Source organism: Camarhynchus parvulus, chromosome 5 (genome assembly GCF_901933205.1).
Source record: "Camarhynchus parvulus chromosome 5, STF_HiC, whole genome shotgun sequence".
Lineage (NCBI taxonomy): Eukaryota > Metazoa > Chordata > Aves > Passeriformes > Thraupidae > Camarhynchus > Camarhynchus parvulus.
This window is the reverse complement of record NC_044575.1, coordinates 28,753,268-28,778,291: the sequence shown is the minus strand read 5'-3', so window position 1 is coordinate 28,778,291 and position 25,024 is coordinate 28,753,268. Positions and strand designations below refer to the sequence as shown.

The following is a 25,024-nucleotide window of genomic DNA, read 5'->3' as shown; positions in this document are numbered from 1 at the left end:
CAGGGAATCAGCTACATAAGGATCTAAATCATAAATTTTGGAAGAAATATAAATCTTTATCAGGCAGAGAGAGTGGGATGTAATGTTCTGCTGGGAAGGTTAACACATGCACCAGATTTCCTTACTGTACTGGAGCAGGCGGGACTTCACAAGTCCCACATGTGTGCTTGATGTGATTTTAATCAATTAGATGAGGCATATAAAAAGAATGAATAGTCAAGTGATTACCATTCTGTCTATAGTCCAGTACTGTCCAGTGTGAAAGGGAAACAGTTATAGCTGAGTTAATAAATATTTATTTCAGTGTTACTTATTTTGGGGGTTGCTCAAATGGAGAACTTGTGCATCCCAAGCAATGCATTCTTCTGAGCCAATGCTGAAATGGTGCATGTCCTCCTCAGTGAGCCACTGCTGCTAGATACTCTAGCTTTAACATGGAAAGCAGAACTGAGATACAAGAACCTTTAAAATAATTTAAGAACTCATGCTAGCCAAAAAAAAGCAGCATGTTAATTCCATTAATGTGGCTGAACTCCCTTATGGGTAATAGCCAAGACTGTGTGATGTGGTTGCCAGAAAATCCAAAAGGTACACAGAACTTGTGTTTAAAATTCATTGAAAACTCAGTTGATCTGAGAGCTCATTACAGTGTACTTAGAGCAGTCTCTGATTTTATGGCTTTATTTGGTATGATTCTATTTGGATGAAAGTACTTTTTGAAAGAACTTTGGTTTAGGTTTTCCGGGATGGTTTTGCATGTGTGACTTTAAAAGAGAAATCCAGAAACAGCAGCAATGTAGGACAAGTGCCTGCATTGTAGTTACACACTTGATTAAAAAAAATTTTAAAAAAATCAAACTCAAAAAACCCCCAGAAAGAACAAACTAAACCTAACTCACCCCCCAGACCCTTCAACCTTCTGACTGTTATAGCAGATATAATAATCACTCGGTATTGTTATAAATGTCTTGCTATAACAAAGTTTTTTGTGACTTTTAGGATAGGTACTCAATGTAATGAGTCACCCTTGGGACAGAGGTCATTGCATTATTCTGCACATATATATATTCTGTGTTTTTCCTGGTTGGTAGGTATGAGTTGTTGAATACAGTTTGATTCACTTCTTAGCCCAAGCTGCTAAACAGTACAGTTGTGGAGCTGCAATGCAGGTAATGAATTACAGCCTCAAGTACAGCAATTAAAAGTGACTTGTGTGCTGTAGAGAGTGTAAAGGAACTTTATGTATGGACTGACTATTCCAGCAAATATGGTCAGATTTCCTTTATGTTCATCATTCTTTTTCTTAAATAAAGTTTGAGTCAGAGTACATAAAATCTGAAATATTTATCTGCTTACAGATGAGATTAAAGATGGAGCTGTGAAAAACATTGATTTGGAAAAAATCTTAATGTTTAAAGCAGTAAAACATGAACACATTTACAGAGAAACATAGTTTTTGGCTGATCATTTTTAGAAAATAATTGCTAAGATTCAAGAACACCAATGGAAATACCAGTGTTGTGTTGTGGGAGCAAACAAGACTTGGTATTTTCTACTGATGTACCTAATTTATGTATATGGTTTTAAAGCCAATACCAAATTTAGGATGGAAAGGAGCTGAATTCTTCCATTCTGAAGTCATTATCAACACTGATATAAATATTAGCACTAGCTGTTTGATGTGTTCTGAGTTTGATATGTTGCTGTGTTTGGCTTGGAAAGTACTCAGTTTTACAAGAGAATGGGTAAGTTTCTGCATATATATTTCACTGAAGAGTTCTGTGCAGTAAATGAACCTGAGTTCATTTCTCCTTGCATGTTCCTGAAGGTGGTGAGCTTGAAGTTGTAGGCAATGAAATGATGGCCCAAGAGCACAAGGGTAGTGCTTCAAACACTCTGCCTCTTTGTTTTCTTTCTTTTTTCCATGGATGTTTTTCTCTAGGGAAAAAAGTTCAGACAGGATAATGGCTAGAATGAGAACAATTTGGCTGTTTTGCAACCAATGCATATTGTAGTTTTTAATAGTATATTCCAACTTGATTCATATACTGCATGCATTTTGCCTTGGATAGGACAAGAACACGTATGTTGTGGCAAATTCCTTTACACTGCCTTATTCACTCTTCTGTCTCTGTTTGAGCTGACAAGATACCACCCAGCTCTGTTAGCCAAACTCAGCACTACTGCTCTATGTTGGCTGTTAAAGGGAAAACTAAAGCTGGGGTGTGTTGCACTGACAGCAGCCTCCTGCCACTGACCATGGCTTTCAGTTCCAGTCTCCATTCTGTGAAGAGACTGCCACTAATAAATTCAAAGCAAAAAAAAAAAATTATCATTGTAGGTTGAACCCCACAGTAATGCCTTTGGAGAGCATACAGTTAAATGTTACTGGTGTTTGAAAACTGTTTCTGTACCTTCTGTAATTTCACCAGAGTTGCAATGGTTATTGCTTAAATAAGTCACTGCATCTGAAGAGAAAAGCTAGAGAAGCCAATCAAGAATGACTAATTTCAATTTTTCATGAATGAGTTCTTGCTGTAGTCAGTATGAGTGTTAACTGACAAATGACTGTGCTGCCTCTAGCTCTTATCTTGCTGGGTCTTGTAAATAAAGTAGGACAGGGCTGAAACTATCATGATCAGCTTTTGTTGGGCAGAGAGTAATAATGCTGGTTGTTCAGTAAGCATCCTATTTTCTGCTAGATTAGCATTGAGACAGTCACCTGGAGTGACATAAAGAGGCACTCTTTTTGCTGAAACACTATATTTCACATGAAGCACAAGTCTGTTATTTTTACTGTTTGAACTTACTGAAATTCCTGTGGCACTTCTTACAAGAGATAGGATATAACATGTCTTGGCTAAATTCAAAAACCTGATCATGCAATCCTAGCCAAGTAATTTGTTCTTCTTTGGCAGCGCTTGCCTTTAAAAGGAGGATTATATTAACATTGACTAGGGACATACCAGGAAAAATGGTAAAGTTTATCAGTATCTATGAATTTGGGCACGTCTTTCCAAGCTTTATGCTATTTCTGCCACTGTGACCTTTGAATAGCAACAAATGTGTTTGAGCCATAGCTGCCCCCATATACTATGTACAAAATAAGTCCACATTCAGGGTTAAGTATCATGGAAGTAGGTACCAGTTGATCAGTAGTAATTACCAGTTCTTTCTAAGGTCCTCTGAGAGTGCATTATGTCTGCATATAAACAAAGGTAAGGGTTGATAATTTATCAGAGATGACCCCCTGTTGCCCAATTTCTGTCAGACCTTTGATAATGTAAATTGGTCTTGCAAATTGCTTCTTCCTTCTTGAAAGTCATTTGGTTATAGTCTGAACAGTGTTTGAGCACTGTCCCAGCCAACAATGTTGTAGTAGGAGTAGGGTAGGAGAGTAGTAGTAGTCTTAGAGTAGGAGACTGGCCAGATGACCTAGATTACAGTATGACTCCAGGTAAGAATGAAAATTTCATAGTGGAGTGAAGGGAGGGAAAAGGGAAGGGCAATTGAAAGGCAGTTGATCTGCTTTCCAGTAAAGGATTAAGACTGTTGTTCTTTGTAATGGGAGTGGCTGGTAAATGATATTCCTTGTTTTGCAATAATTCCTGAGTTTTTAGAAAATACTTTTAGGAAAGACCATTATTTAAGTGTCTACTCAGAGTTGCAACATATTTTTTGAAAAATATGTGAATGTGGATCCCTCCCCTATTCTTACACTGCCTGAGCTGTTTCCTTGGAAGTCCTAGTTCCTTGGTCCAAAGCTGTTGTTTGGGCAGGCTGCCAGAGAGTGGGCTGGACAGCAGCAAGGTTCAGCAGGAAATCTGCTTGGCAGGTATCAGCATGGCCTGTGTTTACATTAGAAGATTTACTGGCATGTACAGGTTTTCAGAAAGCATTTATTCTTTAGCAGATTGATTGATTTTAAAAATCGGGGTTTAGGGTTTTTTTTTTTTACTAGCTCTGGTTAGGAAATATTGCTGGCACAGTCAGCATTGAAGTGTAGAATATGCAAGCTGTTAATTTGATTCACTGGGCATGCATGTAGGCTAGCCATGGCTGCAAGCTGTTGATATGCTTCTTTTCACCAGCAAAGGCTGGAAGCTACAGGTATAAAACTAGGCCCAAATTTGCCACCAAAGGTGTTCCTGTAAATCCTACTGCCTGCAGAAGCAGCTGAGTGCATGTACCTACCCAGAGGGGGAAATTAGAATGTCTGCGGTTTGTAACAAGGCTTTGAATCCAAGTACTGCCCATTTTTAAAGTGAGCAAGTACAGGAGAGCACTTCCATTTTCTGACTTTTGTGCATGAGCTGTTGTTTTAACAACAAAAGTTGGAAATGTGTATATCATAAAGGTGAACCTCTTATCAAATCCTTCTGTTTCCAAAGTAGGTTGAAATTGTTGACTGACTTCAGATCTACATGGTGATATGGTTACATGGCCTCAGTTTTGAACTGTTCACATACTATAAACGTTATTTTACCTAAGTTGATATTAGCAAGAGCAACATTTATACCTGCATGTTGTTCCAAAATACATTACGGAAATCCTATTACTCTTTTACAGAACCAGTTATTTAATTTCATATGATTTATTTTCATGCAGGATTTTTTTACAAATTGTTTTGAGGATTAGTTTTCCTTACTGAAAAAAAAAAGTTAGAAGTTAGGGAAAGAACAGTCTAGTCTGGTTACCTAGTTTGAGCAATCGTAAACCTCTTCCAGGAATTACTTTGCTGGAAGAACTAAGGCACATTTGTTAGAACCAACGTAAAAGACTTTCAAGAATGGCCCCAGTAGGTACCAAATATCGAGACATTACTTATTTCTGGCTGAAACCTTTGCCTGTCTAAGTAGATAGTGACATGCAATATGCCTCACATCATGTGCACCCCCTTTGACAGTAGAGGAAGTTATAGAGTGTTTTGATGATCAACAGTATCCACAAGGCACTTTCCTAACTACTACCTTCTAAACAGTTTTCTTTTTATCATGATTATAGCATGATAATTAAATGAAGAATCTTGTTATGTTTATAATTATTGAATATGTAATGTATTTGGCAAGTGAATATGTACAGCACACTCACATCATTTGTTGAGTGATACCAAACTACACTCCCTAAACTGTCACTAACTTGCATCCATCCAGCATCTGTAAGATGGTTGTGGGCACTGCCCTTCAGAAAAGAATGCCTGCTTTCTTCTAAGAAAATCCAATGTCAGGGTTCACTATGCGCTTTCCAGGTTTTCTGTGCCTTGATGGCAAGCTGGTTGTATTTTGTCATGCAGCATCCTCAAAGAGCAATTCTACATATGCTTTTGTCCTTTTCTCCTGTCTTGAAAATGTGCACATAATAAATAGATTTTTTCACTTTCCCAAACCCTGTTGATGCCTTGTGAAGGCTGACCTAGACCAGAGGCTAGATGGAGTTAAAGAATAAAGTAGGTATTTATTAAAAGGCCTCAATGGATACACCTTGGGCAGCACAAGAGCCAAAACAGGGCTACACCCAAGATGAACCTAAAATGGTCACAAAATGGACAACCAGTCCATGAGAGCTTATGTAAGGGAAAAATTCAAAGTTGTCTTCACAAGGTCAGTTTGTTTAACCACATTCACTAACACACTGCTTAGTCTATATTTAGTCCTTTCTTATGTAGAACAAGTATATTATCTGTAATTGTATTGTTACTTGGTAACAAAGTTCATCTCATAATTATTCTACTTTTTAATTACTGTTCTTGTTCATTTGCATTTTAATTACTGTTCTTGTTCATTTGCTTTTCAAATTCAAAGGCTCCATGGTACGAGTTCTACTTAAGAAACACATGTGGCATTCCTCAGGGATTGTATTCCATCACAGCACTCAGGTTACTTGTTTTACATACTCCTAGCCTAAGTGTGAAGAAATTTGAATTGTTTCGAAGTGTAATGTAATCAAATCATGGAGTGTGTGCCTAAGATAGGACAGGCAGCTCCAGAACAGAGGGGAAAACAGCAGTTACTTGGTTTTGCTGTGTGGAAGAGATGGTCTTCCCATTGTATGTGTCTCTTTTGTCACATCAGGGCAATGAACTTGCCCGTGGTGTTGCTTTCTAGAAGCAGAAGTCAGTTGGCTTCATTGATTCCAGGACATACAGTGAAATCACAGTGCTGCTTTTTGGAGAGGATGGATTAAGGGTATGAAGTAGAAATGCCTGGAATTACCTAATTGGTCAATGACTGAAGTTGCCTTACTTTCTGGCAATTAGATTATGCTGGAAAACAGACACATGCTTCATATCACTGGATGTGCAGCTTAGCAAGTCACCCCTAATTCAGAAGTTCAGAGCAACAGCAGTATAGAAAGGATAGAAATGTGTTACAACTTAGGGAACAGTCCTGGCAGGGTGCTACTGGCATAGTCATCTACCAAGTAGCCATTCCTTGGTGAAAGGAAAAATCCAGGGTATTGTTTTTATCGCATGGCATATGGTACTCTTTTTATGTATCTAATAGGACTGTTTATTTCCAGGCTAGGATGGTGTGACATAGTACTTCCTGCAAATCTTTGTTATCATCGTTCGTTTACATGAACACAGCAGCTTTTAAATGCAGGTTTACTCTAATTTCTCAGTGGTCTTTCAGCCATTGGCAGCCTCTTGTTTTGCAGAGTTAAGCATGCTAACATCTCTGTTCAAAACTGTTTTTCAAAAAGTAGGATTTAAAAGTTAAGTGGCACTCCCACAGTTCTCGTCTCTCTGGCTTCTGCTGTGGTACCCAGTGATGATCCTTAGCATGGTTGTCCCTCTTCCTTTTATCTTGTCTTTCCCGCTCTTGCTGTGGTAAGAGCATGTTGGAGCCTGTGTGGAGTTCATGATGAGTGAGTCTGAGTTTCTTGCTTTTACAAAAACCCCTAAAATCCTCCTCTCTGTGGATCTGTTCCAGTTACTATATATCCAGTTGTGGTTTTGGTGAAGGTGTCTATATCCTCATTCATACCCAGCATCGTTTTGCAATTGTGCACTGTTGGGAATCTGTGCCTTGCAGTCAGTGTTCCTGTAGGGTTGGACAAAGGCAGCCTCTCTTCCAAAACTAACTGGGGCGAGTTTGGTTAAATTTCTAAGTTTCAGTCCTGACTCCATGGGAAGTTCTTAGACATCTACTCTTGTAAATGTTCTAGTGTTTGAACATGGCTGCACAGTGGCATCCTTTGCCCTGAGGCATGTTTGGGGTCTGTCACACAGGGATTCCCTATAACATTTCAGTGTAGCTCAGACTAGAAGATTTATTTTTAATTGAAAAAGTAAAACAAAACAGCAGCAACAAAAGACTAAAAGACTGTGGACTTGCTTCTGTTGCGTGGTTGTGGAGATCATGTTTGTACTGCTAATATCTCCTATGGTGAGATATTACCTTTCCTAACCGATGGGAGTGGTTGTGCTGGCAAAGTACTTGAAGAATGTCACTACCTTGTTGGAAATGACATTGGCCATGCAGCAGGGGCCAGTCTCCTGTTACAGTCTGTAACAAGCTGGTGCCCAGTGGAGCTGCAGTGCTGGTTCAGCCAGATGTGCCAGCTTCTACCCAAGATGCAGACCAGGCTCCCAGCTGCTGGTGCTGCTGCCATCTCACAGCACTTTGAGCGACAGCAGAAATTCCAGCCCTCGCCACCTCTCCCAAGCACAGCCCAGGCAGGTATTTTCTGCCTTCTATGAGTAGCCTGCTGGTTAAGATGCAATTAATGCTTTGAATTTCCTCACTTCAAATCTTGACCAGTGCTTCTGTTAAGTGAAAAGGAACACTTGCAGCCATACGTTTTTAAAGTACATTGATTAGATTCATTCTTGTAGGGGGAAGAAAAAGCATCTAGTATTTCCATACCTGCAGTAGGCCAACACTAAACTCCTATAAAATTCGCACCAAGATTGCTTATACATACATGGGAGATGTTTTGATGATTTTTTTAGTAGATAGAGGGGTTTGTATAGTGAGAAAATGTGTGAATCACCTTAACTCTTTAATTTTAAAAATAATTCCCTGTAGATCAGCTGATTCTTGTGGGGAAAAAAAGGTCATCTCTAGATTCAGTTTTATTGTCTGGGCTATTACAGCTGTCATAAATTAATTCTCAAGTTATCTTCTCTGTAAGATAGCTGTATAGTATAACGAATCAAGATTGAGCTCTTTTTTTAAATTTATAATCTTGTTGAAATGACAGAGAGCTCATGTGGCATACAAGGTCAGTTGCTATGTTATATATAACTTCTTGTTTTCATCTCCTACTGTTCTTGCAGGGAACTAAAAATGTCTTAGACAACAGATGTGGAACACTTAAAATATTTGGAATGTGTGGGAATATACCGAGAGACCACCTGTCGTGCAACGTAAGGACAGAATTGGTTTGTGAGCGTTATTGGTTACTCCTGCAGTGAGCAGAAGGACTCATATATTAAAAGTAAAGCAGAATGAAAACCATGGGGAACTAGATTGGCTTTACTCAAGGAAACATGGGGAAGAAAGTTGAATCCACAAGTTAAATGCTTCTTAGTACTTAGCCAAGAATCCACATTTGAGTTTCCCTTAATAAGTGTAGCCTGGAGCAGTTACTCAGTCTTAGGAAGCTCATGGTTAAGAAGAAAAGAAACAGAATTTATCTGATTTAACTAAAATAAGGTATTTTATTTATTGTGCGACTACTTCCACTAGTCAGATCCTATCTGTTCAGTTACTAATTAATGATTATAACTAATGACTGCATTGGCTATCCTTTGTGAAACCAACATAACTTCACAAACTATTTATTTATATTGTAGAAAATTATGGCTTTAATAATAATTGGATTGCTAAGGATGTTGAGGTGGTTTGTTCCTGGTGTCTATTTTTCTACACTTTTACTACTTATTGACTAAAGTAAACAAATGCTATTTCACAGATGAGGGAACAAAGGCACAGATAGGATCAGTATGTAGCATTTGCATTTCTTCATTTGGAGTTCTGGCATGTGAGCGCCCAGAGTTCTTTATTATCTTTTTCCTTCATTGATTTTTAAAAAGGAGGATATTAAAGTTGAGATGATAACCGCTTCCCTGCCTCAGGGAAGGATTGTGAAGATAGGTAGTGTTTATACCATATACCCCCTCTTTCCCTCCCTGCAACTGTAGGGTGAAACTGCTGTTCCTCTGGTCCCCACTCCAGTAAAAAGAAAAGGTATCACTCAGTGTTCTGCCCATAGGCAAGCTCTGGCTGGGAAACAGGCAGTGCCTCAAGCTCTGCCTTAAGCACAAAAATGATACAGGAGTTCAGAGAGAAATTCACAAACTGAGATTCGTCCCTTCTTCTATGGACTTTGGAAACAGTGATGTCTGGTTACAGTTAATGACTCAGGTTCCTCATTAATTTTTGGGTGTAGGTGTGAAACTGTTCTTCAAAACGGAAATCTCTGTGTGATAGCACATATCCAGAGTTGGTGAATGAAAGACCTGTTGATGCACTCCCTTGATAAGATTAATAGAAAAGCCAGGACACACATTAGCAGTGTTTCCCACAGGAGATACAATTTTTCCTGCCCTCACATATAATGGTTTTCTTCTGTATTCTATGCAAACAAATTACAGATACTCTGAGAGTATCTGTACAACTTTAAATTTCTCAGTCTTTTTGCATGCAAAAATCCAGCATTAACGATGCATTTTTATGTTTAGACTACTTCTTATTTTGCTGGAGGGAGGTCTTTGTGATTAAAGGAAGCAGGTTTCATTGAGCCAGACTTGAGCTCTGGTCTGTCCTCTTTTTCACCTCCCCTTAGGGCAAAGACCAACAGCTTGACGGTGACCCCTTCAAGAAGTTTTTACCAAAAAGGAAGATGAGAACGGCTGGACAGGCTCTTTCTAATGCTCTGCGCTGGAGCCAGGAAAAAGCAGCTGTTTCTAGCCTTTCTGATGTTTGGGGAGTTTTTTTGGTTTTTGTTTTTGGTTGGTTTTTTTTCCCTTTCCTGGTGGCTGGGATCTGGGCTTGCTGCCATATCTGTTTGTCTGTCTGCCTCATGTTGTTTTTCTCAGAGAGCTTCAGAGGCCAGTTGCCCATAGTCAGTTGCTGGGAACAGAGGTTGTTCCTTGTATCGTCTTAACTCTCCATGCCAGAATGTTCATGCTTGAATAGGAAGCAGCGAGATCTGTCAAAATAGCCCTTTTCTTTAGGGCTTTGAGGCTGCATTCTCCATGGCCATCTGTTCCCTTTCACCCTTTTGGACAATGTTGCTATTTGAAACGAACCACTCTTTGCTCTCTCCCTTTCCCTTTGCCCTCCCCCTGCCCCCCCAAATCTGGGAAAAAAAATTGTTTCTGGCCCTGAATGGCCTCTGGAGGATTCAACCATTTTTTAGTCCAAGGATTAAAAGTGATATTTTGCAGGTTTTTTTTCACTGACTTTAAAAAATGTAATACATCTCAAGAGAGAAGATTCACTGCAGTCAAAAGATCATTTTGGATTTGTGCATTAGTCTACACAGAGCACTTTGATGTCTTGTCGCTGCCTGATGCAGACTACCATGAAAATTTGGCACATCTTGGAATATTTTGCATTATAGCAGGAGTGGAAGGAACCTCCTATAGTTAAGGGTATATAACTGTTTCCCTTCTAACCCTCTGTCATCAGTCAGAAAAGCTTATCAGGATGAAATTATCCAGTCTTGGTTGTTGTCCAAAATTGAATTTATTTTCTTAATTTAGATAAAGTAAGTCATTCCTTTTTGAGAATTAGAGGAAGAAAAAAAGCCTACACCTCCTCTGCTTCAGGATGGGTGACTGTGCCATGAAGAGAGGGACTGACTAGCTGGGAAACTCCTGGCAAGTCTGTGTCAGTTGGAGAGTGAAGCCAGACCCCTGTAATCATCAGTCATTTTAACATCCTGCATGTTTCATACTGCCTCTGTGTGTGTGTGTGTCGAAGTACATAAATATATATGTATTTTCAGCTTTGGAGATGAATCAGTTCTGAACAGTGAGCCCTGTGGTGTCTGGATGTACTAAAATGTTTTGTCATACATCTTATAGCAAGAAGGAACACATTTTCTATCCATGGGTATATTGGCTGTGCAGTTGAAAAGAAGTGAAAGTGCCCAATAATTTGTGCTCAGAAGCTACTCCAAGCTGTGTTTTGAAGGTGCTCTGAGTACTCAGATGCATCTGCTAGGTCTATATGTAAGATTTGATGGGCCAGCCCAGAAGATATTTTGTCAGAGAAGAGGTTGCATCCTTCATCTTGTGTCAGGAACCACTTTGTGCTGAGAAATAGATACAGCAAGAGGAACCTGTATTGGCAAGTGCAGACTTGTGGTTAAATACCAGTTAAGAAATGCCACAGTCAACCGGGATAATACCCATTGTGAGAAATAATTGAATCCGTTGTTGTCTTTGAAAGGCAGAGTCGAAATTGCACATAGAGGTTTTTTGCATTTAATATTTCCTAACTTTTATGTTCTTAGTCATACAACCAAAACATTCTTCCAGTTCAGCTTTTGTGATTGATAGTATTGAACATTTGGCCAAATCTGAACTCCAGATGTGAACAGCTGTAATTTGCAAACAGTCATCTCTAGCCCCCAAATGTTTGGCTGACCTCTGTTTCTGTGTTGCAGGCTGAAGGAGGATTGCTTCCTTCTGGAATTTCAGTTTTGATAACTCTGGCTCATGATCCAAGCTTTGCAACTCTAAGATTGTTGTTTTTATTTACACCTAGAGGGAATTCTTGCAACTCTAATGTATGAGACCAGTGTTAAGAACACTGAAAGCTAAATTTTCCAAGAAATAATGCTGGTCATCACACAAAGTAAAGCAGTTTGCTCAGTTTGAATTGCAATCTTAACCTGAAGTACTATTTAATACTGCTTTTTAAACATAGTCCTTGTGGTTTTCAGCCCCACTGTGGAGTTTTAGTTAATGCATGTTTCAACTCGCTGTATAAAGAAGCTGCCACTAAATTTGAAAATTATTTGGAAAGATACTACTAAAAGTAAAAGATACTGCTAAAATACTCCTGTGCTTAGGAGTAAAGAGGACATATACTTTATTCACTAGTTCAAAGCCATGTTACTAGGCTGTGATCAGAAATTGTTATTAATTTAGACATTTTATGCTGAGTATATTGAGAAAGTCCACCCCAGTGTAGGCTGTCTGTCAGCACTAGTGTTCATTGAGCCAACTCAGGTGCTGGCAGTGACTCGGCTGTAGCAGCACAATGCTCCCTGTGGCTTCTCAGCAGAATATATTCACCAAGGAAGGGGTCAGTGCTATTGAAAACTAGCTTGCATGCACCCGTGTCCTTTCCTGTCTGCCATGTGGGCACACAGCATCAGCCCACTCCTCAGGAGATGGGCAGCCGTGTCAGAAACACCCTGGGTAAATTAGTGCTAATTGGTGCTTTTATTGGCCACTTTGCTGGGGAACTTGTTGTGCAACAGAAACTGGACTCTCTCGCCCTCCTACCCCCATCGCCCTGCTGCACCCTGACTCTGAATTTAAGGCTCATTTGCAGACTGGAGTGCTGCTGCTTTTACCTGCACTGTGACAGTTTCCTGGATATGAGAGCTAAATTGCCATGACACTGTTTCTTTACCAAGACATATTTTATGGAAAAAAAAAAAAAAGTTGACTGTGAGAATAATCTGCCTCTCAGACCACAGCATCTTAACGTGACCATACTGCTGTGAGCTGCCGTCTGAAACTCACTGCAGTTTCAGAGCTGTATCTCACTCTCCTCCCCCAGCTGTATTAGCTTTTGTTCTGCCTTTTCTGGGATTCAGCCATCTAGGCTTCAGGCTGTTATGGGAGGGGTAAGTGTGACAGCAGGCTTATTCAATTCTAGTCTGGAAAGTTCGGAAGTGGCAAATCCAGATGATGGGTAAACACTAGCAGAGAGTGATGAAATTTAGCAGCTGAGATGAACCATCCTGGGAAAATCAGATATGATAATACCATGGCTGTGTGGGTCAGAGGGTTGGGGCTTGCAGCGTGCAAGGCTTCAGTTGCTCTGACAGTGGGATTCTAAATCTCATTTCTTTATTCAAGCCTTAAGGTACCTACATACATGTAATTCTAGCATTCTGCCCCCTCCCTCCTACATACCTTCTGATTAATATCATGACCTGTTTAATTCCCTGAGGGAACTTAAGCAAAAAAATTACAGCAATAACTTGTAGCATGATTGGCGAGGTGATAATTAAAAGCATTTTCTGGATCACAGGGCCCTAGCATTGCCAGATGCCATGATTGGGCAAGCTTTGTTTTTCAGCCTATGTATCCTTTATATGTGCAGGCAGGCAAAATGCCAGATCTGAGTTGCTTGGGGTTTTTTTTTTCTTCCCTTAGTTCAATGGTTTGTGATTTTATTGTCTAGTCTTGGAGAGACAGGAAGAAGTGACTGCATAGGAGAGGTTCAAAAGAAGAAGCTGCTTTAAGTTTTAATGACGAGCAATGTGGGAAAGATCTCTGGATACTGAGAGAGTAGTGTAAATTAGCATAATTTTAGATTTTAGAAAAGGAAGGAATTTCTCAAGGACTGCTGTTAGGGGAAGGAGGTTTAGCTGAGGGGTAAAAAATTTATTCTTGGTTACAGAAAGGAATTGACTTTACTGCTTTCTTCTACTTGATGCTTCACCATCCCTCCCACCAAATCACTGCTTGTTCTGTCATTTGCAGTAGCACTGCAGCAATGATAGAGAGGTGGAAACTCACCACTTTGTGATGTGGTGTCAAGCAACAGAGGCAGAACATTTTCACCAGTAAAAAGAAATATCTGTTCCCAAGGCTCTCAACTCCACAATTCCCTAATTTGGGCTCTGTTTCAGGTGCTGTAAACCACCAGCTGTCTTACCACCTCCACAGACCTCCTGAGACCTGATTGTTTTGGTCATGGCTGGTAGGTTGTCTGGCAAGAAATCAGACCAGCTGGATTTTTTCATTTCTTAATGTCAATTCCTTTTTTAGGTCATCAGGCAGGAGTCTCAGTACTAGCATATGTGTGTCTCTCTTTCTCAGCTCAGAAGAGAATTAACATGAGCTCACCAATGAGTTCAATGAGGGAATGAGATCTTCTGGTGCAAACCACACTGGTAACACTAGGCATGCTGGTATGGGATTAAAAGTAAACCAACATCTCTCCAGTCCTCTGATGGACCCTTCCTAAATTTTGAGCTGTATAAAGGTCCCTGCTGATTTTTTGGGGGGTGGAATAAAGGTCAACATTACTTATTTGAAAAAAGCTTCTAATGTTTCATGAAGAATATTCAAAGTCCTTATTTAAACACAGTTTTTCTGGCCTGTCACATATTTTGGTGTATTTTCTGTCATCCCTTAGGGAAGATTCTTTGTAAGTGGGGAATAATCATTAGCAGCTAAGAGACTTGTAACCTGCAATTCTCATGAAAAGAAGATCTTTAGGTCAGGAGCTATCTCTTTGTTCTCTATTTGTCTAGTGGTTTGCATCTTGAAGATGAGAGCTCTAGGCATTGTTGCAATGGAAATAATGAATGACTGGGAAAAAAACCAGCAAAAAGGACCTTAATGTTGATCTAATATCAGATTAACCATGTAAAAATCACCCAGAGTGTGTACACATAAAGATATAAATATGATAAACAAAAAAGTGTGAAAACTCACCTGTTTGGAGCATATGAGATAAACGAACTCTGCTCTCCAAAATGAGAAGTGAACTCATTCCCTTTCTATTGCATTCACTGCTGACCCCCTCAGAATTTGCACCTGGAGTCTGTAAGTGGCAGTTTTTGGTCTTGTGATGATGACAATGGCTGAATCCAACAGCCTGTTGAGTGTAATCTCAAATCAGCACATAACACATTTGGGTTTTTTCCTAAACTGGGATTAGTAGGGGTTTACACTTAATTGCTTTGTTTGCTAAGTACATTTTGATGAGTGTGTTATGAAAAAAAAAGGAAAACTAAATTACATGTCATTGATTACTGAACATGTCCAACTTCCAGATAAAATATTTCTAGTTAATTGAAATTTGAAGTAATATAGAATAATCTGGGGGAGGGGGCGAGGGTGTAGTTTGTAACAATTTAGAACTAGGTGGTTTTAGAAGTAAAACTGCCAGATTCCGACTCATAATAAAAGGGAGAGAATAAGCATTTGAAAAGTTAGCATTTTGCTATGGCTAGTCTTGTGGCCAAGCTTGATTTCTTACAGCAGCAACTGTTTTTCTTGCCATATGCCCTAAATAATAAAAGGCTGCATGAAGTCAGTAGTGTGCTTTGAGGCATACCTTAGCTGAGCAGTGCAGAGAGTGAGACAGTCACCACTGTAGGGTAAGAGAATCAGAATCACCTTTTGACTTAAGAAAAAGCTGTGGAGAAGGGCTGAAAAGGGCAGAAGGCAGCAGTGGGAGTTTGAAGAGCGCTGTGGTTAGTTACTTCACAGATGAGTTTGTCCTGTGGGTTGTTTTTTATTGTGCGATGGGTTTTTCCACCAGTGCGTATTTTTATACTTGTACTTTCTGAAGAGGTGATGATGGAAAAATAGATTAGGGGTTGAAGAGGATTTTTTCTTCTTTTTCTTCTGGTCGCATTGTTAGAGATCTGCACCAAAAATACAGACTAAATGAATGCAGGTGACAAGTAGTGGTCTTTGAGCTCTGCCAGTGAACCAGAAAGCTGCACAGCCTGAGTGAGAGGCAAAGTACTTTCATTCTTATTGCATGGCATGCTGTTTTTGTTGAGCTCAGTAGTTTAATTCTTTATAAATATTTTCTTTGTACTTTCGGAGAGATTTTTTCCTTCTTTTTGATAGGCCAGGCTTTTATCAGGATGGTTTGATGTTAAGATTTGAAAGATTTGGGAACTTGTTGCTTCACTATTTTATTTCACTGTCATTTAGTTCATCAATCCATTTTTAACATTTGATGAGAAAATATTTTCAAATTACCCATTGATAGACATTGCAAAGGGCCCAGTGTTGGGGATGAACCTGCCAGGCAATGATATGTCCATCTGGGAAGAAAAAAAAAATCAATATGTGAGAATGTGGACAAGGTGGAACTAATTGTTCTGTGCAGTTATACCAACAAGGAACATGTTGGGGTTTTTTTTTAATCAAGACTGTAGTCACATTTTGCCTGCACAGACTTCTTGCATTAAAAAAGACTGTTTTAGGACATTTGTTGCATTTGATTCAAGATACTGGTCTAGTTATCCAAATTTTCCTCTGATTAGAAACTAATGGAACTGAAGTGCCTTTATGACTAAATCACCTTCCAACATACTTGCAACAACTGGGACTTGGTTACATGAGGATTTAGTCTCTAAAATGTACCACCTTATATGCAGAGGACAAGAAGGTCTTTGAGACCAGCTCTGTATTTGCAATGCTCTGGTTGGGCATAATAGAATAATCCCAGAAGCACTATTGAGCTGAATAGTTTTAATCCTGCTGTTCTCTCCATTGAAAAATGGAAGGTGAAATAAAACCACTTTCCCCATCCTACCTAAATGGGTCATTTCTCTCAGTGACAGGGAAGTTACTCATAGAAAGTTTGTTTTCATTGCATTGATAGGCAGAAACAAAATGAATCTAGTTCTCATGTATAAGTAGGGCCAAGTGTTGTGGCCCAGTTCTACTGACAGCTCCTTCCTGGCCATTGGAGCCCTTTGCAAGCCTCCCCTGCTTGGAAGCAGCACTGCGGGCCACAGTTGAAGAATCACCCTTTCTTCTTTGTTTTTCCCCTGGTTGTGGAGAGGCATTTACTTTGCATTTGACTCAGACCACAAGCAGCTTTATTTTCACTTGTGACAGCTGTTCAGTGAGAGTGAAGCAGCCAGTTCCTCCTCTGTGTTTGCAGTCCAGAACAGATACGGTGTCTGCTGGTGTCTCTGCCAGTGCTCTGAAAAGTTCACTTTCACAGGAGACAGTGAAACAGGCATCTCATACAGTCCTTGGCCTGTCTGCTTTGAAGATTATTTTCATGCTATTTTTTGTGTGTGTGAGGAAGGAGGGAGTGTTTACAGGAATTTAAATCACCCATTTTACTAGAGCTGGACCTGATACAGAAAGCAGGGTGTTGTTCAGACATCTTCTTCCAGCCTTCTAACATTCACCTTCACTTCCCCTTGCTAGGATCCCATCTCTGTGCTTATGGACACCCACTCCCTTAGTGCATGCATATACTGAGATGTCACCTTTCTCTCATCTGTATGTCAGCTCTGTTTTCTAACTCTCCCTAATCCCTGCACTCCCTGTATCACCTGTGTCCTGACCAGAAACCCTGATGCCAGCAGTGACTGGAGTAAGAACTGGCTTTGAGCCCACTGGAAACACTGGAACTGCTGCCCATCAGCTGACTGCACACTGTAAGTGCTGTGTAAGCATCTACCCCACAGCATGGATAAGCACTCCATACCACTCTGCCATGGTTCAGCTTGGAGAGTTTGGGGACCTCTGAGCAGAGACCACAGTCTTATAAGCCTGTTTTCTTCTTGGGCCAATGTTGGTGTGATACTCCCATCTCTAAGCATGAAAACATCAGGGTTTGGAAGCACAAGGCAATGCATGCTGGAAAGAAAATCACTCTCTGGAACAGCGTTATTTATCCACTTCCTTTGTCCAGTTCATTAATGTCTAAGTAGTGGTTGAAATAACAGAAAACATAAGTCCGAGGTTTTTTTAAGGCCATGTATCAACATAAATCTGTTTTCTTAACATATCCTCTTTCCTTCCTCTGAGACATTTACTATCTTTTTGTGTTTAGAGCAAGAAGAAGGAATGCAGCACGTTGTCACTGCCCTTGAACTTCTTTGCAAAGCTGGCGCTGCTTCCTCCTGTTTGCTTCACTTCTTGTACCTCTATATCTGCCTCATGCATCAGTTCACAGGAGGATCCCTTATAAAATGGAAACCTTTCCAGTGAGGCATTCCCTTTCACCATGCAAAAAGTCTTTGCTGTAAATTTGCTCCAGGTTTGCTAACTGCTTTGCACCAAAGTCATAAATTTTAATAACTTCATAGAAGAGGATTTGCCCTCTTCAGAGAGGGGCTGACACAGTATGGTACAGTGTGCTTTCTCCTGTATAAGAAAATAAAATAAATTACAGCAATTAGCTTGTCCTGCCACAAACCTTACACATTTCTGTTCACTTTGGGACAGGTTTTAGGCCTGAAGGAATGCAAAATTTGGAATTGCTGAGGAGTGATATCTCCATAGCATAATAGCAGCAAGTTCCAGACATTTAACTATTTAAATGCCTGGCACAGGGTTGCGACAGCAATATGTTACTCCTTCTGTTACATAATAACAGATACATGACTTGAGGGAACTTTGGGTGTGAATTTTGTGCCTGTTTTATGCCAACATTAGCTACTTCTGGAAGGTCTGGGCCCTTTGTAGTGAGGAACCCACAAGCAGGGGTGCATGTATTGCTTCTTGGTGGTGTGGAATGGTGCCTCCCAGCTCTAAACAGGGGTATAGGGGGGTACAGTTACATCAGCAACATTTCCTTAATTCTTGGCACTAATTGTTGATGTCAGACAGTGGGATGGAGAACTTGCACTACAGTTGTATAAAAACACCAGAAAGGTAAGAAATTAATGCAACAGTGCTATCTCTTAAGTGCTATTGGTAATTACCTAGCTTAGGGAATAATCTGAGATGTCTGATGAAGTTTCAATGCTGAACCCTTTTCTGTGCCACAGTCCTGATGCAGTTTGTATCGTGTTCATCTTCAGGATCTTCTGTGAGTGGGAAGAGGGATTCTGGTTATGTGACAGCAGCCCTTGGCAACACGTGGAGTCACAGCGTCAACACCAGGCTCATACTACAGTACCATGACTTGCCAATAAGACAGGTGAGAACAGCAAAGAGAATTTAAATAAAGCTACACCAGCAGTGCTTGGTCAGGCTGTGTCCTTCAGCCTCTCTGGTAATGCTACATAACCAGAACTTGGCAGTCGAGAGCCCAGTTGCTTTTTTGGGGTGGAGGTCGGTCAGTGTCCTTTGTTTTTAAGGGATGACCAGCACTCCAGTGCCTCCATGTATTAGGATGGGCCTTTCTGAGTCACAGTTGGTACAGGTGTACAAGTTTCTTGAGCCTTTAGTGCATTCTACATCATGGAGATGAAAGGTAATCCTTAAAGTGCTTTCTTGCGCAGGAATTTTAGGACAGGAGGAACCTTGTCTTTTCACTGCCGTGATTGTTTTGTTGTCATCTGTCCACTCTTTGTGCCCAATTTCAGCTGTGACTGTTAGGTCAGGGAGCACTCTCTTTTCTATGACTGCTGTTTACGAGTAGAAGCTTGCTGCCTGCACCAGCAAGCTTAACTTTGAGCAGTAATTATGGTACCAATTTCCCAGAAGTAAGCCTGCAAGTAGGAGAATAGTCACCCTTTTCACTGAGACTTTATGCTTTTAAGTGAAACATAGTAACATCTTTCACTGCAATCTTCACCTCTAAATTTAAAAAACTGAAAACTGAGAGACAAGACATTTGGGGTATGATTGAGGGAATGACTTTTTTTTGTTTTTAAAAACATCACAATGCATGATTTCATCTGTCCCTTGGGATATCTGTGGTTATAATCTCTTTTGGCTTTGTCTGTTCTGTTTTTGCATTGATGTAACTCTTTCCAAAGGCTGTGACCCTCAGTCTTAATGTTATTGATTTCCTGCCAGTTAAAGTAGAGAGCTGTCAGAAAAATTGCTACGTGATATTTGTACCATCTTACTCCTATACTATTACTACCCATGTGTGTTCAGGTTGGTGCTCCTGGGTTTACTGTCACAACACAGGGTTTCTCACTTTTAAATTGCAGTCTTTAGAGCCAGAGGAGAGGAAGCCATCTGGTTTAATTAGAGAATTATTCATTAGAAGTAAAATTGCAATGATAGCACTCCTGTTTCTTTGGTAGTCGTGGGCACTTTGACTACTTTGAAGCAGTAGTCCTCTGGACTTTGAAGTAGAAGGTTAAGTGTGTCAAATGCAGGTAGAAAAGGCATCTTCTGTACTCACTTCTAAAGGCTATGCATAGAAATATACTCTTACTGCTGCTGGTCTTAGAAATTTTTTTATGTACTACTTCATATTCTGGTCTGTAATGAGTTGTCTTTTTTTACAGAAATACTAAGTTTGCAAAATACAAAGCTGTTCATAAATTTCCTGGATCACTTCAGAGTTACATGAGAGGTAGAGTTGGCAGAGGGTAAAGGGCAGAAACTGGGCTCTGTGCTACTTCATGATGCACAAAATCAGCTAAAACAGATTAAGAACATTCCTCTGGTAGTGGAAAAAGGGATACAGCTTTCCTAAAGAACATTCAGATATTGCATGTAGTTTTTCCTGATTTTTTTGGGAACGAATAGATCACAAATATATGAAAAATTGTGTTCAAGCCTTTGAAATTATGGTCTGCTTAATAGACTTTTCCTATCTTCCTTACTGGATTTATCAGGTGCACCACCTTGCTTACAAGTGAAGCTATGTGCTCATTCTGTTTTAATTAAGCAAAGGAACTAAAGCTACAGTGAAAAAAACCAACCATAAAGTAAATGTTAATATATATTATTAAAACCAAAGAAATTTGAAACAGAAATGTGATATAAATAGTGATGTGCCTGTGAAGTCCATAACTGAAATGGGATATGTCCATGATGTGCTGTAGGTATTTTCCTGTTGCTGATATCTGTGTCCTTTTTCCAGATAAATTCTCATTTCTTAAACTCATAGAAATATTTCAGCTAGACATGCAGTTTCCAGTTAGAGGAAGGGATCTGGAGTTACCCTACCTATGGCAGCACTGTATTGATCAAATTACTATCATTTTACACACATATGCTCCTTTATAATTGCTTTAGACCCACTTTCAGCAATGAACTGTGAATAAAGGTGCCTCAGTTCTTGAGATGCCATTTCAGTCATCGTAAAGTGGTTCTGCCAGGAGGTACTAGATATCAGTGCTTTGAAAGCCAGCACTTTTTAAGGAAGCTTAACAGGAAGATTCAAAAATTACCAAGTCAGTAATCACATTTACAAATTCTCATACTTAAAAAAAACACCACAAAAAACTCAACAACTAACAAAAAAAAAAAAAAAACAGACCAAAAAACCAACCAAACAAACAAAACCCCTAAACCTTGTGATTATCTGTAGTCTTTGTTTTAAAGTGAAATTTTGCCCCAGGGAATTACTGAAAGCATACAGTTGGTCCGGAGATTAGGGTGAAAAGTAGTTTCAAAACCAAGTTTTTCCTGCTTTTCCACATTTGTAACCTTACAGAATCAATACTGTATAAGGAATAAGCTGTGTTTCCATAGAATCATAGAAACTTCATATCGTTGGTGATTGCCCATCTCTAATTTGTCGAGGTCTCTCTGCAGGGCCTCCATGCCTCTGAGGGACTCGAGAACTGCTCACAATTTAGTGCCATTGGTAAACTTAGGTAGTATCCCTTTGAATCCTGTGTCCCAGTCATTAATGAAGATGTTGAAGAACACAGGGCTGAGGATGGAGCCCTGCAGAACCCCACTAGTGGCAGGTCCCTGCTCTAATGTCACTCTGCTCACTACAGCTTGCTACAGGCAGTTGCTCACCCAGTGCATGATGTGTTTATCCATCTGTGACCTGGACAATCTGTCCAAAATGATACTGAAAGCTTTGCAAAGTCCAAGAGGATTACATCTGCTGGCTTTCCTAGGTCTTTCAGGTGGGTTACCCTGTTGTAGAAGGAAATCAGGTTCAACAAGCAGGACTTTCCCCTTATGGAGCCATGCTGGCTGTGATCAATGATTGCATTGTCTTCCAGGTGTTTTTCAGTACTTCCCAGAATAATCTTTTCCATGATTTTACCAGGCACTGAGTTGAGATTGCCAGGCCTGTAGTTTCTGAGGTCCTCCTTCTTGGCCTTCTTGAAAATCAGGATAATGTTTGCCAGCTTCCTGTTAGGTGGGACCTCTCAGGATTCCCAAGACTGCTGAAAATCATTGAGACAGGTTTTGTGATGACATCAGCTAGCTCCTCAGACGAGTCCCACCAGGCCCCATAGATTTGTAGGGATCCAGCTGAAGCAGCAGATTTTGAAGATGGAGGCAAAGAATGCATTTAAACACCTCTGCCTTGTCCACATCCTTGTTTGTGAGGTTGACAATCCTCAGCCTGTAATGGGATGATGTTATTTCTATGCTGCCTTTTGCGATTAATGTATTTGAAAAAAACTGTTTGTATTGTCCCCCACAGTTCTGGCCTGCTTAATCTCCAGTTGAGCTTTGACCACAAAAATTTTCCCCCTACCATGGCCAATAGCATTTCTGTATTCTTCCCATGTCACCTGACCTTGCTTCAACCAGACATACACGTCCCTTTTCCTTCCACAATGGATACAATTCATTTTTTTCAAAAAGTAAAATTCATTCTTTAGTCAGTCACTTGATCTCCAGAATATTCTCTTTCTGCATCTACTTTCTCTCTTTCTTTCCCTGGAGGAGCGGGAGCAGTGGTGACAGTCTGAGACTTTCCCTCATTGTATCTGACTTCCAAGTTAGTAGAGCTAGCCTGCCAATCCTTGCTGCAGAATGCCGCCCATCAAGAGAAAAAGCACCTCTTGAGAAGCACTGGGCCAAGGGTGGTGTCCTTCAAAACACAGAGTGATACTGTGATTGTTCGGGAGGATTCAAGCAAGCTGTTTTCCAGAGCTGTGGTATCTCCTGGACAGCCCACTGGGCTGCTAGATGCTTGTTCTTAGTCACACAGTATTTATTTCTGGGAAATCTCATGGACACAGTCTCTGTTCCTGAAACCCTGGGGAATGCCAGGGCAGCAGGTGGCAGAGCAAGTATGTAACAAATCTTAGGAAACTGAACATAGAATTCCTACACGGTTGGGATTTTTTTATCTATTAAGTAAAAAATTTATTTTGTTTGTCCAGTAGATACTTTCCAGCCAACTATCCCTTTTTCCACCCCACCCTTCCTATGTCTGGTGAGCATTAATAGGACAGCAGCCAGTTCAGCAAAGTAATGAAATTTCTGGGATGTCCTGCCTGCCTGAAAATTAGTTGGGTTTGCTTTATTGCTAGGAGAGGAACAGCTTTCTGAACAAACAGATGAACTTTGCTCTTTTGCTTCCTTCTAGAAGCCAGGGTTCTGGTTTTTGTTTCCTCCAGGACAGAAGCAGCACCACTGGGGGAGGGCCAAAAGAAATTTCCAGTCTGCATTTAAATTCATTTATGTCACCAAAACCCACAAGCATGGACAACAGCAGGAGTCTTTTAGCTACTGAGGTGGGACTGAGCTGCATAGCTTCAACAGCAGCACAGTGGCATAAGAACATGTGAGAACATGGGAAAAGTTAATTGTTTCACACAAATACCTTCATGAAGGGAATTATCTTTATGGATACTGATACTTTGTTCTCCCTAAGCACTCTTTTAAGTAGCTAACCATGACATTTATTTTCCTGAAATGCATACATAAACATGCAGACTCTTTGAGTTTGGGCCAAAACCAATGGGGCTGCACTAGAAACTATCAGACTCCTCAGTTACCACTATGTATATAATTATCCTTCCTTCCTGAACTGGAGTCAGCAGGCTTTAAGGTTACTTTTTTTCGTGTGTTCTCAGCTGTCTTTGGTAGGGTTAAATACATTGCCATGCTATATTTAACATTTTGTTCTTGTCCATTGGAGGCAGGATGCTGGATTAAATAAGACAGTGCCCAGATCTGGTATGGCAGCTTCTATGGGCCTGGTTTATTTTATAATTTCCAAGGGATTTGTGAGACTCGTAGTATTGTGTTAATCTCTGTAACATGTTTTGAAATTTTCAGAGGAAAAATGCATATAGGAGTGTTATAGCAAGCCAGGGCTTTCCTGCGGTATTTTCAAGAAAGAGCATTTAGAATCACAGAATCATACAGGTTGGAACCTTTAAGATCATGGAGTTCAACCATTAACCCAGCACTGCCAAGTCCACGACTATACCATGTCCCCAAGTGCCACATCTACATGTCTTTTAAATACCCTCAGGGATGGAAACTCCATCACTTCCCTGAGCAGCCTGTCCCCATGTTTGACAACCCTGTCTGTGAAAACATTTTTCCCAATACCCAATCTAAGCCTCCCTTGGCACAACCTGAGGCCACTTCCTCTTGTTCTGTCACATGTTACCTGAGAGAAAAGACCGACTTCCACCCACCTACAACCTCCTTTCAGGGAGTTGTAGAGAGCAATGAGCTCTGAATCCTCTTTTCTCCAGGCTGAACAAGTCCAACTCCCTCACACACTCCTCATCAGCTCCAGACCCTTCACCAGCCTTGTTGCCCTTCTCTGGACCTGGTCCAGCACCTCAATGTCCTTCTTGTATGGAGAAGCCAGAACAGGACACAGGATTTGTGGTGTAGCCTCACCAGTGCCGAGTATGGGGGGACGATCACTGCCCTGGTCCTGCTGGCCACACAGTTCCTGATGCAGTCCAGGATGCCATTGGCCTTCTTGGCCACCAGGACTGCTGGATCATGTTCAACTTGCTGTCAACCAGCACCCTCAGCCCCTCTTCCCTCAGCCTGTAGCATTGCCTGGGGTTGTTGTGATGCCAGTGCAGAACCCAGCACTTCACCTTATTGAATGCCATATAACTGTCCCATCAATCCAGCCTGTCCAGGTCCCTCTGCAGAGCATTCCTACCCTCCAGTAGATCAACACTCCTGCCCAACTTGCTGTTGCCTGCAAATTGACTGGTGGTGCACTTTATCCTCTTGTCCAGACAATTGATGAAGACCTTAAATAGGTCTGGCCCTAATACATACAGCCCTGGGGAGCACCATTGGTGGCTGGTCACCAACTGGATGTAGCACCATGCACCACCACTCTCTGGGCCCGGCCACCCAGACAGTGTTTCACCTAGCAACCAGTAGACCCACCTACACCATGGCACGCCAATTTCTCCATGAGAATGCTCCATGTGGGAAACTGCATCAAAAGCTCTGCTAAAGTCTAGGTAGTGACATCCACAGATATGACTTTATCCACTGAGCAGGTCACTTGTC

The 25,024-nt window shown here is 40.6% G+C and overlaps 1 protein-coding gene across 4 annotated transcripts in view; it reads left to right on the top strand.

Annotated features, from left to right (window-relative positions):
• Positions 1-25,024, top strand: part of RAD51B (RAD51 paralog B) — a 395,953-nt gene that overhangs the window by 222,252 nt on the left and 148,677 nt on the right. For 2 of the 4 annotated variants that reach the window (XR_004060744.1, XM_030948815.1), the window contains exons 9-10: positions 17,745-17,898; positions 18,718-18,836. Coding sequence is in view for 3 of the 4 variants with exons in the window: in XM_030948815.1 (XP_030804675.1) it covers positions 17,745-17,898; positions 18,718-18,820 (257 nt within the window). In the remaining variant the exon portion in view is untranslated. The remainder of the gene's footprint in view (positions 1-17,744; positions 17,899-18,717; positions 18,837-25,024) is intronic. The other 2 variants (XM_030948812.1, XM_030948814.1) reach the window with 1 other exon arrangement.